At 33.8% G+C, this 19,923-nt stretch overlaps 1 protein-coding gene across 1 annotated transcript in view; it reads left to right on the top strand.

Moving 5' to 3' along the window:
* LOC139498901 (uncharacterized) overlaps nucleotides 1-19,923 on the top strand; it is a 105,460-nt gene that overhangs the window by 51,552 nt on the left and 33,985 nt on the right. Inside the window, exons 7-10 of the mRNA XM_071287491.1 lie at nucleotides 3,043-3,531; nucleotides 8,728-8,834; nucleotides 11,080-11,533; nucleotides 14,119-14,894. Of these exons, the coding sequence (XP_071143592.1) occupies nucleotides 3,043-3,531; nucleotides 8,728-8,834; nucleotides 11,080-11,533; nucleotides 14,119-14,894 (1,826 nt within the window). The remainder of the gene's footprint in view (nucleotides 1-3,042; nucleotides 3,532-8,727; nucleotides 8,835-11,079; nucleotides 11,534-14,118; nucleotides 14,895-19,923) is intronic.

Below are 19,923 nucleotides of genomic sequence, written 5' to 3'. Positions count from 1 at the left end.
ATAGATGTATAGAGTATACAGTATGTATCTCCCAGTTCATCCAGGTTATTGTACAGGGATACCATAGATGTATAGAGTATACATCATGTATCTCACAGTCATCCAGGTTATTGTACGGGGAGGCATGATAGACGTATAGAGTATATCACATGTATCTCCCAGTACATCCAGGTTATTGTACGGGGATACCATAGATGTATAGAGTATACAGTATGTATCTCCCAGTACATCCAGGTTATTGTACGGGTAGACCATAGATGTATAGAGTATACAACATGTATCTCACAGTCATCCAGGTTATTGTACGGGGAGACCATAGATGTATAGAGTATACAGTAAGTATCTCCCAGTACATCCAGGTTATTGTACGGGGAAACCATAGATGTATAGAGTATACAACATGTATCTCACAGTCATCCAGGTTATTGTACAGGGAGGCCATAGACGTATAGAGTATATCACATGTATCTCCCAGTACATCCAGGTTATTGTACGGGGAGGCCATAGATGTTTAGAGTATACAGTAAGTATCTCCCAGTACATCCAGGTTATTGTATGGGGAGACCATAGATGTATAGAGTATACAGTATGTATCTCCCAGTACATCCAGGTTATTGTACTGGGAGACCATAGATGTATAGAGTATACAGTATGTATCTCCCAGTTCATCCAGGTTATTGTACAGGGAGACCATAGATGTATAGAGTATACAGTATGTATCTCCCAGTTCATCCAGGTTATTGTACAGGGAGACCATAGATGTATAGAGTATACAGTATGTATATCCCAGTTCATCAAGGTTATTGTACTGGGAGACCATAGATGTATAGAGTATACAGTATGTATCTCCCAGTTCATCCAGGTTATTGTACTGGGAGACCATAGATGTATAGAGTATACAGTATGTATCTCCCAGTACATCCAGGTAATTGTACGGGTAGACCATAGATGTATAGAGTATACAGTATGTATCTCCCAGTTCATCCAGGTTATTGTACAGGGAGACCATAGATGTATAGAGTATACAGTATGTATCTCCCAGTTCATCCAGGTTATTGTACGGGGAGACCATAGATGTATAGAGTATACAGTATGTATCTCCCAGTACATCCAGGTTATTGTACGGGTAGACCATAGATGTATAGAGTATACAGTATGTATCTCCCAGTTCATCCAGGTTATTGTACGGGGAGACCATAGATGTATAGAGTATACAGTATGTATCTCCCAGTACATCCAGATTATTGTACAGGGATACCATAGATGTATAGAGTATACAGTATGTATCTCCCAGTTCATCCAGATTATTGTACTGGGAGACCATAGATGTATAGAGTATACAGTATGTATCTCCCAGTTCATCCAGGTTATTGTACTGGGAGACCATAGATGTATAGAGTATACAGTATGTATCTATCAGTTCATCCAGGTTATTGTACGGGGAGACCATAGATGTTTAGAGTATACAGTAAGTATCTCCCAGTACATCCAGATTATTGTACTGGGAGACCATAGATGTATAGAGTATACAGTATGTATCTCCCAGTTCATCCAGGTTATTGTACAGGGAGACCATAGATGTATAGAGTATACAACATGTATCTCCCAGTACATCCAGGTTATTGTACAGGGAGACCATAGATGTATAGAGTATACAACATGTATCTCACAGTCATCCAGATTATTGTACAGGGAGACTATAGATGTATAGAGTATACAGTAAGTACAATCATATCCCCTGGGACATTAACTCTCAGATTAAACGGCAGTTTTTCAAAAAAATGGCACACCTTCTAGGGTATGCGTAAATAGTATGGTTTTTTTTTTAAATTTGGTTCATTTATCATGTTTATATGTTTAGGAGTTTAGTCTGTCATCCATTATCGCTGAACTGGTATAAATTTTTTAAGGGGTCAGCTGAAGCCCGTCTCTGGATTGGGGATTTTTTCGCTGTGTTGAAGACCCATTGGTGGCCTTCGGCTGTCTTCTGCTCTTTGGTTGGTTGTTTTATCTTTGAAATATTTCCCGTTTCCATTTTCGATTTTAATAAATAGATTTACTGAAAACTTTACGTTGTCATATATGTTAATGGTTCACATATCAGGCACTAGATTTAAGTATGCTTTGAACTAATTGATACAAACTTTGCACTCTTGCTTGGATTGATGAATGTAGTCTCTCTTATGATTTAAACAAATTCTGGTCTGATGAACCAGAGAAAATGACATGTTACCATGATAACTTAAACAGTCATATTTTGTGGCAATATTTATATGCCTTAAGATTTCCTAGGAGAAATACTTTCTATAGAACCGTTTTACTGACTACTGATGAAAACCTTCTGCATATTATATTTACAGCACTAGTTCACTTTGTTAAAGGATATACTATAATGTATTAGCTATCAACTTGGAGTTTATCGTCTTTTATATACCTATATTAGTTCACTTTGTTAAAGGATATACTATAATGTATTAGCTATCAACTTGGAGTTTATCGTCTTTTATATACCTATATTAGTTCACTTTGTTAAAGGATATACTATAATGTATTAGCTATCAACTTGGAGTTTATCGTCTATTATATACCTATATTAGTTCACTTTGTTAAGAATATACTATAATGTATTAGCTATTAACTTGGAGTGTATTGCCTATTCAGTTATTGCCATTGCTTTCTATCTATAAACGTTTAGAAATTATCCTGATTCTAAAACCTAACTTAAATCATTCATGAGGTCTCTAGTTTCAAATATATTCCGGAGTCTTTGCTGATCACCCAAAGTAAGAACACGGCAATAAAACAGATACATGGTAGTTTTATTCTTTGTAAAAACAAAATATGACAAAACGGGCCTTATTAATTCCCTTGAGATATGTTTAGTTTGTGTTAACAATCATTAAATGCATTTGACCATGATCATGCCTGTTGATGATTATTTTAAACAAAATGGTACCAGTATAACATTTGCTAATTATTTAACAGAAATAGATCTTTATTGAAAATAAATTATCTATTCAAGTGATATATAATATTTTACAGAAACGTATAATGCCTTGGATGTTGTGTACAATAAGGTGTTAATGACTTCAGTAGAAGAGGTTGAAAGACAAGAATCAGAGAAGCCATTTGAACAGCTACCAGAGTCCAATCCTGTTAGAAGTGATGATAACATCATGACAAGTGGTCCTTCTCAAAAGCCTCTAGCAGTCAAATCTTTGTCACCTCAAATGTCTGACAGTGAGTCCCAGAGAAGACCAGAGTTGAAAACACGCATGCAATCGAAAATGACAAGAGAAGAAATAAGAAAGAAAATGGAAAAAGTCCTTAAAAGTGGAAACTACAAGATGAAAGTTGGAAGACTCATTTTTTGGGACTTCGGTGGACAGTATGTCTATTATACGACACACCAAACCTTCATGACGTTCAGGGCTTTGTTTCTCGTGGTATTTGATGGAAGTAAGCTGTTGCATGAAATAGTCCCAGATGTTCTGTGTTTTCCAGGACAGCACATGACACCAACTCCAGCAGGTACGTACACATATACAGCAAGTTGGTTACAATACAAAGATTCACATCGTTTTCTATATATAAAAAAAAATCAATCCATTTTCAACAATAAAAACCAGGCTTCAAGTTTACTGTGAAAATTGTTACATATTGGGAAGGTAATCAAACAGATGTTGCTCTCTTTGAAGTTCATTCGATGGGAACTTTACATGTATAAATATCTCATTTGGTAGTACATGTGACTGGACACAAAAATAGACTAGTGATTAAAAAAACAAGTGAAAAACCAACAAATATTGTCAGAGCAAGAAATAATAAGTAAGAATCATGTCAATTATATACTTTTAATGATGCATCGTTATTGTTTTTGGTCTGTACAGAAAAATAAAACTTGCAACAAATAAGAAGATGATGCTTAAAAGACAATTTAAAAATAAAACTAGCATTCAAAAATACTATTCAATATCAACTTACTTGTTTCTTCTGTAATAATAGTCTGTTTGTAGTGGGTAACAGGAATTGTATGAGGAAATGTTAAACTGCGTTAAGCATATTAAGTTTGATAACAAACCGAAAAAAACTAATATCATTTATTTGCAATATGCACCATTTAAAACAAAAATTGTCATGAGCAGCTTCTTTTAACTTTTTATGGTTTTATTTTCTAAATTGTTTGTGAAAATTTGTGACATTGGAAAACAGTTATTGTAAAAACGTAGCTTTTGTTTAATTTAAAGGGAAACTTCGCAAAAAAATCAAAAATTGATATTATGTTCATTCTGTATAAAAATGCTCAAATTCATAGATATTAAAGTTTTATTCCGCTAGATAAGCGATCACCATCGATTTTAAATTTAGAGTATCAATTATCTGCATTGCCGCCATTTTGTGTTCTTTCCCGATTAATGAAACGATATGTCTATAAACCACAAAGAAACAAAACTACAGTAACCGATGTAGTCGTAATTGCGTGTCGATATCTTGTCAATCGTACGGTTGTTTTATCCGACTAACTAACTTGATACGGACAATATTCTTTAAATTACCATGGTCTGTTGTTTCTAAACTTGATATTGGAATTAGGTGAAAAGTTAAAGTTGAAATCATAAATAAGTGTTCCGTGATAATTGTTTTCGAAAATCTAATTTGTTCATAATTCTTTAAAGTAATAAACTGTTTTCAAATAGATTTTGATCTTCCCTCTTCTGATCACCAGCATGGCTAAAGGTATTACTTCCAAAGGTATTGTGAGGGGTGTGAGGTGACACGTCCAGGTATTCAAGCGATTTCCTGTCGGGCTTGCAAGTTCACGCATCGTTTCACTTCTGCAGGTATTGATCAGTGTACACGGCTGAACATTTAACTTTCCATTTTGAACTATCAGATGTATAATACACAACTCTGTCTTACTTGTCATTACCAAACTCATACGCCTGTTTATAAATAACATTTCTGGTGTAAAGAATATTATTCATAAAAATATAAATAATGCCCAAAAAATAAGATTTGATGAAATTAAAATCTATTTAAATATTTTTTCCAAGGGTGAATTTGGGAAAATATAATATATACTCATTGTCAAAAGTGAAGGACAGATTGGAACATACCAGAAATATTGATTTAAAAAAATGTACGTACTTGCCGACGATTCGTTTATACGACTGGATAGAAAGTTACGGTACTATAGCGCAATTTAAAATATATACATGTACCTGATATTCATATGATGAAGACATAATCTTTTAATCAGTTTAATTTAGGTCTGGAGCTTGCATGTCAGTTAACTGCTAGTAGTCTGTTGTTATTTATGTATTATTGTCATTTTATTTATTTTCTTTTGTTACATCTTTGACATCGGACTCGGACTTCTCTTGAACTGAATTTAGATGTGCGTATTGTTATTCTTTTACGTTTCTACATTGGCTAGAGGTATAGGGGGAGGGTTGAGATCTCATAAACATGTTTAACCCCGCCTCAATTTTGCGCCTGTCCCAAGTCAGGAGCCTCTGGCCTTTGTTAGTCTTGTATGCTTTTAAATTTTAGTTTCTTGTGTATAATTCGGAGTTTAGTATGACGTCCATTATCACTGTACTATTATGCATATTTTTAGGGGCCAGCTGAAGGACACCTATGGGTGCGGGAATTCTCGCTACATTGAAGACCCATTGGTTGCCTTCGGTTGTTGTTTGCTCTATGGTCGGGTGGTTGTCGCTGACATATTCACCATTTCCTTTCTCAATTTTATGTATACATTGAACATAAGAAAAAAAATATATTTTGAATAAATAGGGGTAAAAGTGTTGTAAATAGACTAGTCCACGTATGCCAACAGTATGTAATCATCGAATGTCAATAGACTATTGTATACCAGAAGAAGAAGAGAACCAATTTAATTTAAATACAGGTCGATGTATAACTTTTGCTTTGGTTCATTGAAGTTGTGGGCATATTAAAATCACAGATTTATAATTCAATAAGATTGTTCCCGAACAAAGGAAGGAATTCGTCATCACAATTGTTATATATGCCACTGGACAAAGACTAGTTATCCCGAAGGGATGTGAATATATTGCTGGGAAAGTTTTGAGTATCAAAGTTTCAAATTAATTTCGGGATTTTTTTCTTTCTTGGTATTCAATAACAGAAAAAAGAATAAATTACTTGTCCGCTAAATAGGGGTATTCTTTTCAGATGAAAGACTTTTAGTTATATTTAAAAAATAGGGAAATATGACATTAAATTGGTTCGGTCTTTTTTTTAAACATCGTTAAAAAGATGTGTGTCTAAGGTGAACGCCACAAGAACCCTGTAATACTAACTGTGTACGAGAGTATAACATGTAAACATTCCTTCTCAATAATATGGTTGTATTGGAAATCTTTTCATACAGATTGACAACTCATTGTCCGATATGCATGTAATATTTACCACATGACGCCCATAGTTCTTTCTACCATCATCATCTTATTCTTTGATATTGCTGTCAACATCGATGGTTCATACCCAAACAAAATGGGAGTAATGGACCTTCGGAGCTTCTCCGTGTTATACACTTGTGAAATATATAGACGAAATTTCTGTATTGAAATGAATATACATCTCACAAACAGGATTTTCAAATAACGATTTTGAGTAATCACCTTACAAACCAATATAAACGTATGGCAAGATATAACCATGAAGGAATTTAGTTTTTGTCAGACACAAGAACTCATCACTATCATACACGTATACGTATATATGCATACAATTTCAAATATCAAGAGCGGTCGATGTCGATAGTCCGTTTTCTAACTGTTCAAGTTAGACATATCACTTGTTCATTCTTGAAAGCCTTCATATTCCCCGTCTAACGATGGGAACTGTTTCTGATTGTGTTGACTATAAATGCTTGTATGGTAATTCTGTCGTTTATCTGTACAAGCGGTTGCATTTCCTCTCCTTTCCCAACAAACAAATGAACGAAACGCTACTAGTCTGCTTACTCTGGAGCTCATCCTCAATGGCTATATACGTCAGGAAACTTACATGTATACTAATAATGATTGTTTCAAGAACAACAATGTATGGACGAACTATTCTAAATTCGTCAATATCAGTTATGCATGACTAAAATATAACTTTTATTACAACTACTGTATTACTTATTTGGATTCATGACGGCTATCATGTTCAACATTGCACAAATATTATCATAGAATTAAAAAAAATAATCCTCAAAAATCCTTAAAAAAAGATAATGCCTTAGCTTAGATAATTGTTGTTTTTTCACAAAAAGTTCGTGTAAATGATTGTCAAATGAATTTAATTATGTAAGAATAAAATGTTAAAAAGAAACTAAAAAAAGATCATGTATGTGGTATTCTTTTGTCAATTAAAAACTTTAAAATTGCAATAGTTTTATTAGCATTTAAACACAGCCAGATTTGAATACAAGATAAGAAATTCCGGTAAAGTCAATGATATCAAACAGATGTACAAATCAATGGTATATCAAATTAGGTAATATTGCATTTAATTTTTATTAAAGATTAAAACTACTATTTGTTACTTCATATTTGAATCTTTATGCCAATTGCCGCTAAGAAAGTAATCAGAAATTGTTTCCTTTTATTTTTATACATTTTCGGATTTACGAATCTGAATTTTATTTTCAATTAATTTACACAATTTAATTATTGAAACTTTGTTCTCATCGTGTATTAAATCTTAGTGTATTAACATCGTGACATCAAACTCTTTCTTATCCTTTCTGTTTATCCTTTCCAAATAACAACATTTATACCTGTGTACGCTAGAACTCACACCTGCGGCTAAATAGCTACAAGGTAAACGAATTGACCTCAAGCCGAGAAATATACAGTGACCTTTACAAAATAATATACACACTCTGCTCACACATTAGTTGCATTGAAATGATTATCAAAACAATAAGGGTAAATAGAACTGAAATATTTTCACTTCAATATCAGTAAAAATGTTCAATAAATATTTTATGAATAAAATCTCAACAATAATTAATTAATTTTATTCAAAAACATTTACTAGAGATAATTTTATAGGAGTTTAATTCAATCAATACAAAACGGTATATGCATATTCATTTTCGTTCATTATTATATTGTGGTTAATAACTACGACCATTCGTCAGCTGTGCGCTTTTAATTACGTATATTGTCGATAAGCTATAAGAGTTAAACAGATTTTATTTTTTCCCAGAATTCAATAAATCGGGCTAATACGTCACGACCCACTCGAGAATTCAACAAAAAAAGTTACAAATACTTGATTTTCTCCGTTATTAGATGAAATATAAATTTAAAACTTTGCAAATGTGTTTTTTATGTTAAGATGAACATAATAAGATGATAAGTAAAAAATCGCGGAATTTCCCTTTAAATCATAACTTTATAGGGACATCTATTTGATATAGAATTTCAAAGAAATTTAAGTATTATATTTTATTTCAAATTGATTCTCAATGTCAAAAATTATCTGTCAGCCACCATTTTTTGAAATGGTTGACAAAATACACAGAATAGTCAGCTTGCTTGGATTTTAAAGGAATTTCGTATTTACTTTGCACAAATACTGAAGTTTCAAAAGTACGAACGTTATAACCCAATTAAACAGATTTCATTTGTTTTCATCAATATCAATTATATGACATGTCAGTGAGCTTATTAAACTTATATTGTATTTTCTTTATATTTTCAGTATTTCTGCAACATTGGGTGAACTCAATCCTGACATATTGTAAGGTTGTATATGTAGGCATTCCGAAAATCTTGTTTGTTGCCACCCATAAAGACAAAGTACTCATGGTAAGTTACCTTGATATTAATGGGAGGCTGATCAATTCAATCTGTTCTGGTCCAGTTATTTATTCATATTTGTATTATGTAACCATTAATCATTTAGGTTGTCTTTTATTCATTTAATATAACATGAGAAAATTTTAACTTAAGAGAAAATCCTGGTAAAATGGATCATAATTGTTTCATATCAATAATTCATATGATTAAAACAGATATTCCTTAGGGTTACTTAGACAGCAGCCCAAAGAATATCTAGTGGTCAACATATGGCAATCAACAACAGATAATTGTCTTTACAATAGACCAAGCTCTAAATAATTGGATTGTTATGATTGTGAATAAATTTCACAAAACTATCAAAGATCTGGAATATTTTTTTTAAATTAAATTGTGTACAAATAATGTCTGACCCTTTATGTTTTTAAGAAGAACTTAAATTAAGATAAGCCATTGACTTTGGCATTTATCAGCTTGTTTAACCTTTGAATATAGTATATGATTGTGAATAAATTTCACAAAAAACATGTAATCAATTTTTATTAAATTTTGAACAAATAATCTCCATACCCTTATGTTAATATAAGTATTTTAACTACGATAGACCATTGATATTTGGCATTTATTAGTTCGTGGATCCTTTTTATATATTTTACTCAATTGAGTTAAAATCAACAATTAGTAAGATTATGAACAACTTATGTACAAGTGCATGCTAAAATCAACAATTGGTAAGATTATGAACAACTTATGTACAGGTGCATGCTATCAAGCGAGATAAAGGCTAAATCTAACTATTAATCTTATGTTATGAAAATAGGGACCCACCCTTCCCCCCTTTGCCAATGGTGATAAACACTGCCTCTTTTCAGCCTCCCTGCCAACGCTTGATATGGTATGACTTATATAACGTCCCAAATCAAGTTTGGATACACCGGAAGGATTCAGCGGCCGAATAGAACATAAGGCAGTGTTGGTTATATATTTAAACAAAGACAGGTTTGGGAAAACTAACCACAGTTTATTAAGTATGCATGTAATTATTTCAATTATACAATAATTGAACATAATGCTAAATGAATTAAGGCAAATACAAAATGTAAGTAATGCATGAATACAAAAGATAAATGATGTGTAATAAAAACTGTGGTTCTCAAACATCAAGACTAAACTACACATGAAAATACAATGAATACAATATACATGGTAAACAGTACAAAAAAAAATAAACCAAACATGACAATACAAACTTAAAAGACAGTTCATGAACTGATTTTCATGACATATATATATACATGAATGAGGGTCGGGAGGTTGGGAATAAAAATCTTTAGCCTTAGTTTAAACAAGGTGTTCGCTGCTGCAAGTTATTATTTTGAATGCTGAAACTGCTGATGATGCCAGACGATGATAATTTACTTAAATCTGATTGGCTAATTAATGAGGCGGGAAATATGAATACTAGCTCTTGATTGGTTGATATGAAATGCCAGACACATCAAGGGTACCTATGCTGCATCCTGATTGGTCAATATGAATAACGTTATGATATAGAGGCGCAGGAGATATAAACAATGTACCTAGTTACCAGATAAGATTGCAATGCAATCACTGCCCTGCGATTTCAACCATGATTAATAATATATTTAAATAAAATATTCACGATAGTGTGTTGATTGTTGATTGTTGTTAGGAAGGTATGGAAACTTGGGTACCTTAACTATGAAATCAACTATGTTTTCAACCCAGATTTCTTTAACTTAACAGAACAATTCTTCGTATGTTAAAGGCATACGCCTGTCTTTGTTTGAGGATTTGATTTCAATTTTGCTACCTTTTTGTCCCTGTCGAAGTTCATTTATCCACAAGTCTTTAAAAAAAAGCTTGACAGAGTTAAACTAGACTTGCACAAATTTGAAAACAGGACATGACGGTTGATTCCCATACCACATGAAACGCTTATCCACTCTTGCTTACACCGAGGTCTGAATGAGCAACTCCTTGAAGTAATCCACCGTAATTATTTATTGGGGGGAGGGGTTTTCCATTGATTCCTCCCTTTCTGTTTATATTATTAGTAGACAACACATAACACTTCAAAATACATAACTATTGGTGTGTATTAAATCTTTTTAGTAAATAAAAAGCATGAACTGTTTTGTAATGTTCTTTAATGTTTACTATGACCATTCATTTTAGGAAAAAAATCATTTTTAAAAGATCATAGATAATGTCTTTAATTATCACCTTTCAGGAGGATGTTGAGTCCAAGCGTGAACAGTTGTACAATGGAGTAGAGGAGTTGTTCAAGGATCATGAGGGAAGAAACCACCTAATCCTTACACAACGGATATTTGTTAATGCAAGGGATAAAACAGACCCAGAAATTGAAGTCCTCAAAAAGACCATTACAGATCTTACGTTTGAACATCCGTGCTGGGGCGAACAAATGCCAAATGCATGTGTCCCCCTTGAGCTTGAGATTGCAGAACTGGTGGCCGAAGGAAAACAAATCTTGTCATTAGAGGATGTTGAAGAATTAAATGCTATAAGCAAGGTGTCAGTATTGTCTCCAGACCAACTCAAAGATTTCCTGCATTTCAACCACTCACTGGGGAAGATTGTATACTTTGAGACTCCACAGCTAGGAAATTACGTCATCATCAACCCACTTCTTATGGTGGAAGTTATGAGATCCTTTGTGACAGGTATTCATATCAATACTTATTATGGAGGTACTGCCAGTCTTTGTGACAGGTTTTCATGTCAATACTTATTTTGGAGGTAATAAGGTTCTTAATGACAGGTATTTAAGTCAATACTTACTATGGAGGTTATGAGGTCCTTAGTGACAGGTATTTATATCAATACTTATTATGGAGGTACTGAGGGTCTTAATGACAGGTATTTATGTCAATACTTATTATGGAGGTACTGAGGGTCTTTGTGACAGGTATTTATGTCCATACGTATTATGGATGCTATGAAATTCTTTGTGACATGTATTTATGTCAATACTTAATATGGAGGTTATGCAAGTCTTTGTGACAGATATTTATATCAGTTTTATTATGGAGGTTAGGAGATCCTTAGTGACGGGTAAGTATGTCAATACTTATTATAGAGGTAATTAGTTCCTTAGTGACGGGCATGTATGTCAATACTTATTTTGGAGGTACTTAAGGTCCTTAGTGACACATATTTATGTCAATACTAATAATTGAGGAAATGTGTTTTTTGTGACAGGTATTTATTTCCATACTTATTATGGAGGTTATGGGGTCGTTTATGACATGTATTCATGTCAATACCTATTATAGAGATCATGAGGTCCTTTGTGACAGGTATTTATGTCAGTTCATGTTGTGTTTTCAATACTCATGAAATATATATTTGTGTCAATGCTATTGGTTGGAGCTTTTCCATTCTTGTTTGACAGTTGAGTGTTCTTTTTATGTGTTTGTGACAGATACAAATATATTTATATTACAACTAATATTGGAACTCTGACCTTTAACATATGTTTAAAAGAATAATTTATGAATTCCGTTGTTTGAAATGAGTCAGAGTACATATTTTTATATGTTATATATATGTGATATTGAGCAATGATTGTTATGTTCTTAGTGCTTTTTAAAGAATGATTATATAATTAGCAGACAGTTTTTCAATACCAGGGTTTTCACTCGTATTATTCATCCTGTTAAAAACCAATTAAAGCTGAAATGAATTTGCTTACTTTCTGTGTATGCGATAATATGTATCTTTTAATTGATCTTTGTTTCATCTTACAATTTATATTAATGTTACATGTGTAATGCAATGATCTACAGGGTCTTTACTTAATTTCTTAGCACTTATTGCGAAAGTAACGTAGATCAAAACCTAAAATTAGTCCATTTGGTTTTCAAACTTGTACATTAAACATAAACCAACCCATTCCTATGCCCCTGCAATAGTACAGCTAGGGTCATTAGGATTTACCAATGTCCGTACGTTTGTCCCCAAATTTTTCAACACAATTTCATGAAAACTTATACAAAATGCTTATGGTGTAATACCACCATTGATTTTTCCCTATTAGTCTTTGTTAAATTGGCACTTTTAAAAAAATCGTACAGTATTTACCTTTATTTCAACCAAAGAAATACTTTGCATGTGTAAAGTTCAATCCTTTCCAGTGATACAGTGAAAATTTCACACTACATTTCATTGCATATAAGAAAGTAACCACCGCCGAGGGTAGACAACCCAATTTTTACACTGTTATGTACTGGTTACCTGCTTTGGTAACTATGTAACCTTAACGTTCCAAAATATTTTATAAGACCACCAATTAAAAAAAGAATGATGCTTTCAGACACCCAACATACATATTTACGACTCAGAAAAATTTAAGTGCATTGAAATGCAGGGTTAATTTTCTACAACTGTCAAATTCAAGGGAATATTTTTTTAGGCCTACTTTCGTATGCAACCGGATGTGACGTACCATGATTTGGTGGTATTACACCTAAATAGGTGTAATACCACCATTGATTTTTCCCTATTAGTCTTTGTTAAAATGGCACTTTTAAAAAAATCGTACAGTATTTACCTTTATTTCAACCAAAGAAATACTTTGCACGTGTAAAGTTCAATCCTTTCCAGTGATACAGTGAAAATTTCACACTACATTTCATTGCATATAAGAAAGTTACCACCGCCGAGGGTAGACAACCCAATTTTTACACTGTTATTTACTGGTTACCTGCTTTGGTAACTATGTAACCTTAACGTTCCAAAATATTTTATAAGACCACCAATTAGAAAAAGAATGATGCTTTCAGACACCCAACATACATATTTACGACTCAGAAAAATTTAAGTGCATTGAAATGCAGGGTTCATTTTCTACAACTGTCAAATTCAAGGGAATATTTTTTTAGGCCTACTTTCGTATGCAACCGGATGTGACGTACCATGATTTGGTGGTATTACACCTTATGACAGTAGCTTATCTTGGAGTTGTGGTCATATGGAGTTGAAACTTAATACACTTGGTCAATATAATGTGAAAGTTGTAAAATATAATGACAAGGTAAAGTTTTGAACCCAATTACTAGTTCACAAAACTCATATAATTCTCTGGTCAAATACTTCTGTAGGATTTCAAGGGAACTTTAATTAGTTACAAACATGTTTAACCCTACCTTGATATACCAATCGGTTTGTTTTGTGTTGACAAGTTGTTAGCAATTAACACCACATTTTGTTCTATTTTTATAAGATTTTATTTTGTTATATTTTGCAGATAAAGTATTTTGGCCCAAAGAAACAAGAATGCAGAAAACTTTCAAGCGGATGTCAGAAAGGGGGACCATAAGACGGGAGGACCTCTATTTTATTTGGGAACAAAAAGATTTCAGTGCAATTCTGCCATACAAAGAGTTTATATTTAACATTCTTATTTATTTGGACATCTTGGCAGAGCAGCGAAGATATGATACAATTACAGGAAGTCGGTTACCAGTGGAAAACTTTTTTGTTCCCTGCATGGTTATAGAGCGAAACACCACCAGCTTCATGGACAAAGAGTGTACACCAGAGAGAGCTATTTGTTTAGCATTTCTTTTCAAAGGAACTATCATACCACCAGCCCTACCAAATCGTCTCATCAGTGCATGTCTGAGCATGTGGACCCTCAAGCAGTACAAGGGAAGAACACTCCTGTTTTCAGGATTTATTGGTTTATCTTTTGACAAGTCACATGATATTGTTGTATGTGTTGAAGGCAACAAGATTCTTCTTTACATCGTCCACAAAACCTCCTCCGGGTTAATTGTACCTGATATAGCTACAGGTGTTAAGGAATGCTTGGTTATCACAATGGAAAGAATTTCAGATTTCTATCAGTCCACAATCCATGCAAAACGCAGCCAACAATCACCTTTTCACATTGAATATTCATGTTCTCAGATGCAATGTTTCATCAGTGAAACGGAAGCTGTGCAGACCAGTGAATGGATGTGTGACAAACATAAACTAACACACAATGCAGGAAACTGGCTGGTTTGGAACCAAGATAAGGTATATATTTTGTGTTAAAAATGATCAGTGCAATAAAATATGACAAAATCTCGTAAAAAAATATAATAACAATATGTCATAATAAATAACAGTGACAATATTGTTAACTTAGATTTTTTCAGGAGCATGTTTTGATTATACACATGATCAATCTATTTTATAACTAACATAAACATGATAAAGATAGGATGATTATAAACATGATCAATCTATTTTATTACTAACATAAACATGATAAAGATAGGAAGATGTGGCCAATTCTTAACCAGATGCATTGCATATATCAAAGCCTGCAGGAATCTTCATGGATGAAAACTGAACGATAGAGGAACTTTCACCATGACAAAATCCCTTGTCTATGCATGGCGTGTCGTGATCGAAAACATTTTATTGCTTAATTTCCATGAAAGGAATGGTGAGAAGGCTGATATAACTTGATTGCTTATTAAGTCTCCCAAACAAAGTTTGGAGACTTATTGTTTTTGGTCAGTTCTTATTATTTTTATTATTCTTCTTCTTCCTCTTCCTCTTCCTCTTCCTCTTCCGCCACTTTAAAAAATGAACTTGTCCGCAGCTTTTCTCCAAAACCGCTTTTCAGATTGACTTAGGATTTCGTAAAATGGTAGACTTATATGTCTAGGTGAGCCATCAATCTTTCGTTTGTGCATTGGGGTCTATTAAGGGCTATTTTGGGGGGTAGAAAGAAGGGAGGGTTTTACTATAGAACCCTATGGGATTTTATTTTCTAAAAATTTCAAATGAATATAATTTGAAAACTGTAAGTGGTAGATACATGCAGTCTTCAGAAATGATTATAGGACAAGAAAACAAATCACATGAAATAGAGGGGGAGTCCCTGGGAGTTCATCCCCACCCCCTTCAATTTGAGAATATGCTTATATCTTGTAACCGATCCAGATCCCCACCCCTAAACCATATATATTCCTGATTGGGACAATAAAACAAATCAAATGCAATTAAAGGGAGGTCCCCGGTGGTCATCCTCACCCCGTTCAATTTCTAATGTGCTATTATCTTGTAAATGGTCCAGATCCCCACCCCTAAACCATATATATTCTTGTAGGGGACAATAAAACAAATGAAATGAAGTTAAAGGGAAGTCCCTGGGGGGTCACCCCACCCCCTCTTGTTTGAAAACTTGTAAACGGTCAACATCCCCACCCCTAAACCATATATATTCTTGTAGGGGACAATAAAACAAATGAAATGAAATAAAAGGGAAGTCCCTAGGGGGTCACCCCACCCCCTCTTGTTTGAAAACTGGTAAACGGTCAACATCCCCATCCCTAAACCATACATATTCTTGTATGGGACAATAAAACAAATCACATGAAATTAAATGGAAGTTCCTGGGGGTCACCCCCACCCCGTTCAATTTGAGAATGTACTATTATCTTTTAAGCGGTCCAGATCCCCACCCCTAAACCATATATATTCTTGTAGGGGACAATAAAACAAATGAAATGAAATAAAAGGGAAGTCTGGAGGGGGTCACCCCACCCCCTCTTGTTTGAAAACTTGTGAACGGTCAACATCCCCACCCCTAAACCATATATATTCTTGTAGGGGACAATAAAACAAATGAAATGAAATTAAAGGGAAGTTCCTGGGGGTCGCCCCACCCTGTTCAATTTGAGAATTTGCTATTATCTTGTAAACGGTCCAGATCCCCACCCTAAAACCATATATATTCTTGTAGGGGACAATAAAACAAATCAAATGAAATGTAGGTAACTTCCCTGGGGGGTCACCACCACCCCCTCCTGTTTGAATACTTGTAAATGGTGGAGATTCCTACTCGTAAGCCATATATATTCTTGGGACAAAAAATCAAATCAAATGAACATATGAATGGCGAGTTATGGGAGCTTTGTTTGGGAGACTTCGTAACAGCATCCTGTTACAATTACTTCTTGTTTTATTTATTTCAGCATAGAATAACAAATATTTTCATTTAATGTCATTTGTAACAATTCCAATGCCAAGCCTGCATTGCTCCCCCTTTGTCAAGAATAATGTGCTGTCCCACTTCGTATTCTTGCTATTTTGGTAATTGAATAGGGCTTAAAAATCGGTTGGATATTTTTTTATTTTTTTTTTCACTGTCAAAGGCAGAACTGGAATCGACGATTTGCAGCATCAAATACCAGAAGTTTCGTAATCGTTTTGTAAAACACTGAAGAAAAGATTTGAAGGACAAACGTTTACAACTGAATTTTTTTTAATGACTTTAAATAGCTTATTTCATAGTAATATATTTACTATGCAACATTTATCTTTCGATACTGAATGAAAACTGGAAGACTGGATGTATCAATTTGATTGTAAATTACAGAATGAATTCGGAATTACGATACAAGATTTCTTCAGATATAATCAAGTTATAGTTAATAATTGTGTATTTACTTTTGAACTTGTAAAGATATTAAATATTATCGATAATTGCTATGCTCGTGTTATATGGCATGAATAATGTTCAGTTTAATGTCTTATTTTGTACTTGTTTAAAAAGGGGGGATGCTGATTGCGTAAGTCGTCAATATAAGCACGTGTTCGACTTGAACTTTTTTTTCTTTATTACTGGATTTAAAATTTAATTTTTAATCTAAATTTCCATTTGCTGAAAATTGTTATTAAATAATGCAATCAGTCATCTATCTTGTTCTCATGCAAGGTGTGTTGATCTACCTGTACGAGTGATTAGTGATCTTTGGCCGGATATACCTCAGGGCATTAAAACTGTAATCAAGGGGGACCCTTTGGATTATAATACAATAACCTAAGGGTTAATTGATTATAATTGCTAACAAAAATGGCGACTGCTAGAAAAACGAAAACAATTTTTGACAATGCGGGTTTCATTTGACTATGGCAGAAGATAATTTAATGATGGCGGGCATCTTTTGACGATGGCGCATGATATTTTAACGATGGAAGGCCGCCATCGTTTAACAGGCCATGGAGATCCCTTTTTGGCCAGATGTATAAAATGTATAGTAGTAAATTGCTTACTATTTATACGCAAAAGAGCATTAGTTAGGTATTGTGTGTTTAAGATAAGGTTCACATTTTTGGTCAGTTCTTATTATTTTTATTATTCTTCTTCTTCCTCTTCCTCTTCCTCTTCCTCTTCCGCCACTTTAAAAAATGAACTTGTCCGCAGCGTTTCTCCAAAACCGCTTTTCAGATTGACTTAGGATTTCGTAAAATGGTAGACTTATATGTCTAGGTGAGCCATCAATCTTTCGTTTGTGCATTGGGGTCTATTAAGGGCTATTTTGGGGGGTAGAAAGAAGGGAGGGTTTTACTATAGAACCCTATGGGATTTTATTTTCTAAAAATTTCAAATGAATATAATTTGAAAACTGTAAGTGGTAGATACATGCAGTCTTCAGAAATGATTATAGGACAAGAAAACAAATCACATGAAATAGAGGGGGAGTCCCTGGGAGTTCATCCCCACCCCCTTCAATTTGAGAATATGCTTATATCTTGTAACCGATCCAGATCCCCACCCCTAAACCATATATATTCCTGATTGGGACAATAAAACAAATCAAATGCAATTAAAGGGAGGTCCCCGGTGGTCATCCCCACCCCGTTCAATTTCATAATGTGCTATTATCTTGTAAATGGTCCAGATCCCCACCCCTAAACCATATATATTCTTGTAGGGGACAATAAAACAAATGAAATGAAGTTAAAGGGAAGTCCCTGGGGGGTCACCCCACCCCCTCTTGTTTGAAAACTTGTAAACGGTCAACATCCCCACCCCTAAACCATATATATTCTTGTATGGGACAATAAAACAAATCACATGAAATTAAATGGAAGTTCCTGGGGGTCACCCCCACCCCGTTCAATTTGAGAATGTACTATTATCTTTTAAGCGGTCCAGATCCCCACCCCTAAACCATATATATTCTTGTAGGGGACAATAAAACAAATGAAATGAAATAAAAGGGAAGTCTGGAGGGGGTCACCCCACCCCCTCTTGTTTGAAAACTTGTGAACGGTCAACATCCCCACCCCTAAACCATATATATTCTTGTAGGGGACAATAAAACAAATGAAATGAAATTAAAGGGAAGTTCCTGGGGGTCGCCCCACCCTGTTCAATTTGAGAATTTGCTATTATCTTGTAAACGGTCCAGATCCCCACCCTAAAACCATATATATTCTTGTAGGGGACAATAAAACAAATCAAATGAAATGTAGGTAACTTCCCTGGGGGGTCACCACCACCCCCTCCTGTTTGAATACTTGTAAATGGTGGAGATTCCTACTCGTAAGCCATATATATTCTTGGGACAAAAAATCAAATCAAATGAACATATGAATGGAGAGTTATGGGAGCTTTGTTTGGGAGACTTCGTAACAGCATCCTGTTACAATTACTTCTTGTTTTATTTATTTCAGCATAGAATAACAAATATTTTCATTTAATGTCATTTGTAACAATTCCAATGCCAAGCCTGCATTGCTCCCCCTTTGTCAAGAATAATGTGCTGTCCCACTTCGTATTCTTGCTATTTTGGTAATTGAATAGGGCTTAAAAATCGGTTGGGTATTTTTTTATTTTTTTTTTTCACTGTCAAAGGCAGAACTGGAATCGACGATTTGCAGCATCAAATACCAGAAGTTTCGTAATCGTTTTGTAAAACACTGAAGAAAAGATTTGAAGGACAAACGTTTACAACTGAATTTTTTTTAATGACTTTAAATAGCTTATTTCATAGTAATATATTTACTATGCAACATTTATCTTTCGATACTGAATGAAAACTGGAAGACTGGATGTATCAATTTGATTGTAAATTACAGAATGAATTCGGAATTACGATACAAGATTTCTTCAGATATAATCAAGTTATAGTTAATAATTGTGTATTTACTTTTGAACTTGTAAAGATATTAAATATTATCGATAATTGCTATGCTCGTGTTATATGGCATGAATAATGTTCAGTTTAATGTCTTATTTTGTACTTGTTTAAAAAGGGGGGAT

Source organism: Mytilus edulis, chromosome 12 (assembly GCF_963676685.1).
Source record: "Mytilus edulis chromosome 12, xbMytEdul2.2, whole genome shotgun sequence".
Lineage (NCBI taxonomy): Eukaryota > Metazoa > Mollusca > Bivalvia > Mytilida > Mytilidae > Mytilus > Mytilus edulis.
The sequence above is the reverse complement of the archived record's forward strand: the minus strand, read 5'-3'. Positions and strand labels throughout refer to the sequence as shown.